At 36.7% G+C, this 8397-nt stretch overlaps 1 protein-coding gene across 1 annotated transcript; it reads right to left on the bottom strand.

Annotated features, from left to right (window-relative positions):
• Positions 1 to 4575: 4575 nt before the first annotated feature.
• Positions 4576 to 7816, bottom strand: LOC108206790 (AP2-like ethylene-responsive transcription factor AIL1). The gene is made up of 9 exons (XM_017377197.2): positions 7512 to 7816; positions 6850 to 7411; positions 6648 to 6730; positions 6521 to 6529; positions 6332 to 6420; positions 6150 to 6223; positions 5972 to 6022; positions 5544 to 5620; positions 4576 to 5334 (listed from the first exon to the last, which is right to left on the bottom strand). Exons 1-9 carry the CDS (start codon positions 7714 to 7716, stop codon positions 4772 to 4774), a joined length of 1713 nt encoding a protein of 570 aa, XP_017232686.1. The 5' UTR covers positions 7717 to 7816; the 3' UTR covers positions 4576 to 4771.
• Between the last annotated feature and the right edge of the window lie 581 nt (positions 7817 to 8397).

Raw genomic sequence — 8397 nt, 5'->3', positions numbered from 1 at the left:
AATGCTATGCTTATCAGTTCAGGAATGCCTTCTAATATGTGGGGTGAAGCTATTTTATATGCTTGCTATGTGCTTAATCGTGTGCCGCATAAAAAATCTGATAAAACTCCTTATGAATTATGGAAGGGTTTCGCGCCCAACTTGAGTTACCTTAAAGTGTGGGGGTGTTTGGGAAAAATTGGGCTCCTAGATTTTCAAAGAAGTAAAATTGGTCGCAAGACTGTTGATGGTATTTTTGTTGGTTTTAATGGTGGTGCATATAGACTTATTCTTAAAGATGCATCTGGTTTTGGTCCATTTAAAGAGTCAAGAGACGTTGAATTTTTTGAGCATATTTTTCCTATGAAAGCTAATGTGCAATCATGTTTAGCATCTGGATCTTCTTCATCAGTGTCACATCATAATATTACATCTACCGATGCAAATCATGAGCCTAGAAGGAGTAAAAGAGCTAGAGTCGAGACTAGTTTTGTGCCTGATTTTCTAACTACTTTTTTGACTGAAAAAGAGTTTGTAGGTGAGCAGGAGATAAATGTTTTCATTCTTGAAGAAGACCCTAAAACCTATGAGGAGGCTATGAGATCAATTGATTCTAATTTTTGGCGAGAGGCTATTAATAGTGAAATTGAGTCCATTATGAATAATAATACTTGGGTTTTATGTGATCTTCCTCGAGGTTGTAAAGCACTGGGAAGCAGGTGGATTTTTAAAAAGAAATATAAATCTAATGGATCAATTGAAAAATACAAAGCCAGGTTAGTGGTTGGTGGACATCGACAAAAGAAAGGTGTTGATTTCTTTGATACTTACTCTCCCGTAGCAAATATTTCCACCATTAGAGCCTTAATAGCTCTTGCATCTAGTCATAATCTCATTGTGCATCAAATGGACGTGAAGACTGCCTTTTTAAATGGAGATTTAAATGAGGAGATATACATGAAGCAACCAGAAGGATGTGTTGTCCCGGGATATGAAGACAAGGTATGTCGGCTTATAAGATCATTGTATGGCCTCAGACAAGCTCCGAAAGACTGGTATGAAAAATTTCATCAAACTATCATCTCTGATGGCTTCCAAGTAAATGATTCTGATGCATGTGTTTATTCTAAATTTGATCAATTTGGTTGTGTGATCATATGTCTATATGTTGATGATATGTTAATTTTTTGTACCAATATTGATGTGGTAAATACTAGCAAGGCCTTCCTAAGTTCCTGTTTTGATATGAAGGATTTAGGAGAGGTAGATGTGATTCTTGGCATAAAAATTACAAGGAATTCATATGGGTTGTCGTTAAACCAGTCTCATTATGTTGAGAAAATTTTAAAGAAATTTAATCAATTTGATTGTACCCCTGTGAAGACACCATATGATCCTAGTATTCATTTGAAAAAGAATAAAGGTCATAGTGTTTCCCAAGAAGAGTATGCCAAGATAATTGGAAGTGTAATGTTTTTGATGAATCATACCAGGCCTGATATAGCATATGTTGTTAGTAGACTGAGTAGATACACTCACAATCCTAATCGTGATCATTGGGGTGCTTTGATTAGATTGTTGAAGTATTTAAAGGGTACTATAAATTGGGGTTTGCATTATCAAAGAAGTCCTCATGTTTTGGAAGGATATTGTGATGCAAATTGGGTGTCGGATAATGATGAGATTCAATCTACTAGTGGTTATGTATATACTCTTGCTAGAGCTGCTATATCTTGGAAATCTTCAAAACAAACTTGTCATGCTAAATCCACACAAGAATCTGAGTTTATTGCGTTGGAGTTGGCTGGTCAAGAAGCTGAATGGCTAAGATGTTTACTTGCTGATATTCCTTTGTGGGGGAAGCCAGCTCCATCAGTTTCAATGCATTGTGACTCACAAGCTGCAATGGGACTAGCGAATAATCAACTCTACAATGGGAAGAAAGACATATTCGCTTGAGGCATGCTATAATTCGAAGTCTGATCAGAAATAATGTGATATCACTCGAGTATGTAAAATCAGAGAGGAATATTGCAGATCCTCTCACCAAAGGCCTTTGTAGAAAATTAGTGTTGGAGTCAGCACAAGGAATGGGTTTAAAGCCTATTGTGGAGTGAATTGTGATGGACACCCATCTTAAACTTGTTTAAGTTCAATGGGTCAAACGAAATCATAAAAGAACTCATGTTTATATACTACTACCATTCCTATTAATAAAGTGATGTAGTATTTTTATTATTGTCACATGTGTTAGGATGAGCTAATGCTCTTAATAAGTTCATAGTCTCGTAAGAGGTGGTTTGCGACAATACAAACTTGATGAACTTACCTATGTGAATGTAGGGCTATTGCCCAACCCCCTATGAGAGTCTTTTGGCGGCGAAGGACCTCTAGAGCGTTCACGAATATCCAGGTACAATGTGGGGGCACTTATATAAAAATATAATTTGCGAAATCACTTCTTGATTTGAGAAAGGTTAAAGTGCGCAAATATGTTTTCACTAACTTCCGTGAGAGGTTCAAGGATTTTTCTACCTCACATGGTTTTGAGGCATGTTTGTATGCACCGGTATCAATTCAAGTCCACAAGACATTGGTGCTTAACAAACCGACTATCCATTGCCCATTAAATTACTTAAATTATTTTTCTTATGCAGCATGTGGGGGAATGTTAGAATTAATATTAATATAAATATTATTTCTATAGTTTGCTTTAAAAGAAAAAATCTAGAAAAATCTTCTAGACTTCTAGAAAAATCTTCAAGACTTTTCAGTTTGTGACTTTTCACTTTGGAGCCTTTTTACCTCCTTGAATTAATGGCGTCTTTTGGCCATTCTTGGAGTTACAAGTTTGAGCTCTTATAAAAGGAGGTCTCCCCCTCATGTTTGCACACACACAAAAACAATTTTCCTCTCATATAGATATAAGTATATTTTTGGGCAATGATCAAGAGTGTTTTCAATCTATTTCTTTGTACTACACCAAAGAAATAGAAGTCGTGTAACCTTGGAGGTTGATTGCCAAGAGGCCGTGTGTACGTAGCGGGGCAAATTCAACTTTAGGGCAGTGTTAATTCACGCCACGACTCCTTCATTCTCTCAAGTTCTTTTCGGTTTGCTCTCTTCTTTTCCTACCTAGGTTACGTACAGTTAGCATTATCTAATGAATGAATGTGTGAGATAAAGATGTTGGAATAATTGAGACATGGTCATCTCCCTCTTTTTTTTAATATTTCATCACTCCCACCACCATGCCCGTTTTTGGGACCATTATCTCCATACAATTTGATGTGCATAGCAGTGGAGGCAATCTTACACAAGCAGGTAGACCCGTACAAAGTGAAATTGCATGCATCCTGAGGCAACATGGTCCTCCTCTCTGCCTGCATGCACCTATTATATTCAATTTCTAGTGCTCTTGCCAGTGCCAACCTGGTATTATTCAATTATCCATACTAGTTATTCCAATCTAACATAATAATAACATAGTGTTAAATTGAATTACTAGAAGTTATAAATAAAAAAAATAGTTTTCTCAACTTCCTGTTATGTCCGTTGATTTTTAGAAGTGATTTTACTATACAAAACATCCCGCTTATTATGTCCGTAGATTAAAACGTCGAGAAGCAGAAATTACTCCCTCTGTCCTAATTTAATTTTATACGTTTTTTCACTGCACGACATATATTTTAAGACTCTTATAAAATATGGTTCTGTAATTTATTTTATAAATTTTTTTTCTGAATAAATTTTAAAAATCAATTTTTATTAAAAATTATATTTTACATCAAAATTAAAATTCGTGTTACATGCCCGTGTCCTGCGTATAGTTTAGGAGAGGGAGGGAGTAGTTTTTCTAACAAAAGAAGCCTAGCTTCTGAGCAACGAACATGCAGCGAAGAGATATTAGGTAAAACGAAAGTATTAAGTAGATGTGAAGCAAGGATCGGAGGGGGGAGGGAAATTAAATAGAGGCACGCAAACCAAGAAAGGCATTACAGGCTACCTAAGTTCATGAGATTGTAGTAGGAGTGTGACTGGTGAGAGAGAAAGGAGAGCAGCAGCAGCAGCAGAAGCAGCTGAGACTCTATTTGGATTCTCTCTTATCTTGTCTGGGTATCTATCTTATTACCCCCCAGGCCCAGACTCGCAGAGTAAAGTCAAATGCTGCAGCTGCTACCCACACCATTTACCCTTCACGGATCTTCGTTTCTTTTCACATCTTGCATCCTTTTGCACAAACAAGCTGCTGCCAACATTCATTGTACACTTGTATGCTTTTCTCTCAATACCCTTTTCTTTTCTGCATCTACAGCTAGCTCTTATTTCATCAACATATACTCCCTTGTCTCGTCGATTTATATTGAATCATTTTTCATTTAAAAATGCAGAATAAGAAAAGTTATTATTCGTATATGGATGTCATTCAGCGTTTAAATTATAATTTTCACTGATTTTTAACATAAAATAACAATAAAGAAATCGTCGTGGAATAATTTAACCGAAATTGCGCTCTCGTTCCGTTTATCAACTTATGATTGCCTATAACTGCGTTCTCAATATGACAATATGAATGTATGCATCAAAATTCGAAAATGACTTATAAAGTGGATGTGTATTGCATAAAATAATACACCTTAACCATTCGATTCTAATGTTAAAATATCACTTCCCCGCAATTAGCCTAAGCAACTATAACGCTGCCCGCAATAACAGTTCGAAACATCACCAAAATTTGATAATTGTTAACACTTAGCTAAGTTAAAAGTCACTCTCTCCATGGAAGCACACTTCACTCGTTCCACAGAGCAAACATTGGAACCTGATTAACCAAGGCCATGTTTCCCAGCCGATTAGGATCATGATCACTTGCATTTGCTCCATCAGAAAACTTAGGCCCCTGTAGTGTTGAGAAATACGCCTGCGAATAATCGGCTGCTCCTGATCCATCTCTCAACTCGACCTCCATTCCATTCGAGCTTGAACCACCGTTCTCGTTTGGACTGCTATGAGCACTTAAGGGATCTGCACTCATATTAGTCCTTACATCCGTGATTTGCGGATACCCGCCATTGTCATTACTCCAGATCATGTTGGTTAGTTCTTCAGATTGTTTACCATTGGTTATGGCTAGCAGGGGCTGAGGGGAAGACGAAGATGCACAAGAATTGTAATCCTCTAGGCGATTAGGCGACTCTTTTGAGGACCGCTTGGCAAGATCACCTGCGATGAGAGTTGAACTTGAGCAAATCCTCTTCACGTCATACCTACCAATATCAAAATTGGTCACTGCACTAGTTCCCCGGAACTTAATTGCAGCAATGTCATACGCCTCTGCAGCCTCTTCTTGTGTGCCTGAAAAAATATTTAGAATAAGTTCCTATAAGCATATCCACAGTTTTGTTATGGTAATACTCCCTAGTTTCTTTAAACAATGCCAATGAACACGACAGCAACTAAGAGATAATCTAAAATGTAAAATGAGTTCGATTTTCACAGCAAAGCAATATGATAACATTTTGGTCTAATTGGATATTAAGTGAGTTAGTACATGCGAAACTTACTGAAGGTGCCAAGGTACAAGTCTTTGTTGCCCGCAACCCTTCCTATTCTCGCTTGCCACCTTCCATGTTGATGATGCCTGCAAACATAAAATTACAGCATATCAGTGATCAGTGAAAAACTCAAAAACAGACATATAACTCGTAATGGCGCCGCAATATTTTTAACGAAACAAACTGATATTTATTTTTTCATCGCGAATATGTATGCCAGTACAACATTGTGCTACATACTGTGCAGTGTACAACTAAAGGGTGCATGCATGAGTGTTGCAGAACAAGAGAAGATGATAAAATGTTACTCCATATTTGTGGTCACAATCCATCATCAAATTTACATGCAAGCATATTATTGAAAAAGGCTGAAGAAAACCCAGAGTCAATAATAGAAGTGACTTTCTAATCAAAAAAAGTTGGTTTCATTCCACAACCTGGTGACTCCTCTGTAGACAGAGGCCCCTCTTGAAAACCCACTACTTTTCCTGTCAATACAAATGGAAGAAAGCAGCTTTTATTAGAATTAAAAGGGAATGCCATCACTGTTCTCTCTGCATATGATTTACTACATAGATCTTATCTTTTACTTATACAAGGTAAAAGGGTAGATACCTTCTTAAGTTGGCAACAAATTCTTGTCTAGTCATGTTCTTCATCTCTTCAAGCTCTTTCTCATAAATGCTTATCTGAATTCCATTAACATATTTAGTGCAAAATATATTTAATAAAATTGAACTTTCACTCAAAAATTGTAGTCAATTTGGAATTCTTAACATTGATAGTACAGAACATACAGGGAAATTGATGTGAGTAGTTGGACCCCAATACTTCAAAGCAGCTAAATCATAAGCTTTCGCAGCTTTCTCTTCTTTATCATAACCACCTAATTATGATCGATACCGCAGACTGTTGGTATATTCAACAAAATGATAACATATATTGAATTGAAAAACTAGATAACCGAAAGTGAAAATTTTACATACCAAGATAAACTGAATCCCATCAAAGTTGAATGAAGATCCCCAAATCATTTGCAACAAGATCATAATATTAGCACATTCTCGATACAAATATAATCTTGACATGAATTAATGTACACTGCTATCTCACCTTGCCTTCCTTTTCTTGTTTGCCCTTCTTTTCGACAACTATTATCCCATAAATGAGCTTCATACCTCCCCGTCCAACGATGCCTAAACAAACATCATTAACAAACAAACCCCAAAGATAAAATACACACACAATGGATCACTTAAGAGCAAAATTCATTGCATTTGGTTAAAATCACTTATAAGCTAAAATTTTGTTATACCTCGTGACACCGCGATACTGCGAGGTCCTCTGTCCAAACGTATCAATAGATTTCCTGGGCACAACTTCCCTATTCGACTTCCCGGCCCCTCGCTTCCTCGTCTGATCCACCGCCACAATCTCTCTGGACTGCGAAACCGCAAAGCCACTCGGAGAACTCGGCTTAATAGTGAGAGCCAAAGCCTTAACAGGACTTCCCTCATTGACACCACCATCCTCAGACTTCTGGCACTGTGTCTGTCTAAGCCAGGACTTGAAGCGAGACAGAGTGGCCGAGGATTCGACAAGCTGGGCTTGTGCTTGAAATTGACATGGCTGTGTTTGCACATTTTGGGGGAAGTAGGTGTTGGGGTAATACTGATAACGCTGGTAATTATAGTGAATGTTTTCGAGATTATTCGGGGGAATATTAATGTTGAAATTGTTGTTGATTTGGTCTAGCGATGAATAAGTAACTTTTGATTCGTGCTCAACGAGATGGGTTTGATGAGGAGGTGAAGTTGAGTAACAAGAGCCTAGAAAATCTTCTAGCTTGGGATCTTCTCTATTATCATATCTCCACTCTACATAATTAATGTACATTATGAGCAATTACTTACACATATTTATTTAGCTTATAAGTAAATTTATAAATTTAAGCTATGATAATGTGTTGATACGAACCTGGTTGAGGAGGTGAAGGAGAGGGTCTAAAAGAGTCCTCCAGAGAGTCGAGAGAATGAGAGAAAATGGGGGTGGTGGTGCAGGGTGGCAGGAAACTGTGATCTTCGGCGGCGGTGGCGTCGTCGTTTTCTCCGGCGGCGGCGGTGTGGTCGGCGTCGACTATGCTAATGTGTGGAGTGAGCGAGAATCCTAACCAATCTCCCATTTTATTGTTAAGCTGGAATGATGCTGGTCTCTCACTTAGAGCTTCTTCTTGCAGCTCATCGGTTTACCGTTGAGTGTGTGTGAATATTTATATGCCTCGTCAGATTCTTTATTGCTTTCATTTTTGTACTAAAAGGACAGTGTGTATAAAATTTCACATAAAATTTAATTACAAATTACAAATACATTAAGGGGTGTTTGTTTCCGGTTTAAAAGCCGGGCTTCTGGTTTTATAAGTTAGAAGCACTTATTTGTGTTGTTTGTATAAAAAGTCAAGAAGCATTTATAAAAAACTAAGAATGCTAGCTTTTATTTGAGGGTTTCTGCTTATTTCTCAAACACTTTAATCACTTATAAGTCTTAATTTGCTTCTAACTTCTACTCTATTTTTTTATTTTAAGTAAGAAGCACTTATTTTAAACTCACCCAAACGGCCCCAAAAATTTATGTTAATATATAAGATCATTCTTACGATCAAAATTTATACATATAATTTTATAAAAATATTTATATCTGATTATAATGTATAATTATAAGTCAAAATAAGATTTATTTAGTTTTACGTTCAAAAAAGGATTTATTTAATTTTAAATAAAAACAAAATTATTATTTTAAGATGCGAGGGTATTTCTATGAATCAATTTAAATTTAATTATTTACACGAAAACGAGTTATAATAATA

The sequence above is a fragment of the Daucus carota genome, chromosome 2, assembly GCF_001625215.2.
Source record: "Daucus carota subsp. sativus chromosome 2, DH1 v3.0, whole genome shotgun sequence".
NCBI lineage: Eukaryota > Viridiplantae > Streptophyta > Magnoliopsida > Apiales > Apiaceae > Daucus > Daucus carota.
The sequence above is the reverse complement of the archived record's forward strand: the minus strand, read 5'-3'. Positions and strand labels throughout refer to the sequence as shown.

What these genes read in the sequence shown, in the direction of transcription:
- LOC108206790 (XM_017377197.2), bottom strand. Translation starts at nt 7,716, where the DNA reads ATGGGAGATTGGTTAGGATTCTCGCTCACTCCACACATTAGCATAGTC. An exon ending in TCCTTCACCTCCTCAACCAG is followed by an intron (nt 7,412 to 7,511) that starts GTTCGTATCAAC and finishes TTAATTATGTAG; the next exon opens with AGTGGAGATATGATAATAGA. An exon ending in TTTGTTGCCAACTTAAGAAG is followed by an intron (nt 6,023 to 6,149) that starts GTATCTACCCTT and finishes TTGTATTGACAG; the next exon opens with GAAAAGTAGTGGGTTTTCAA.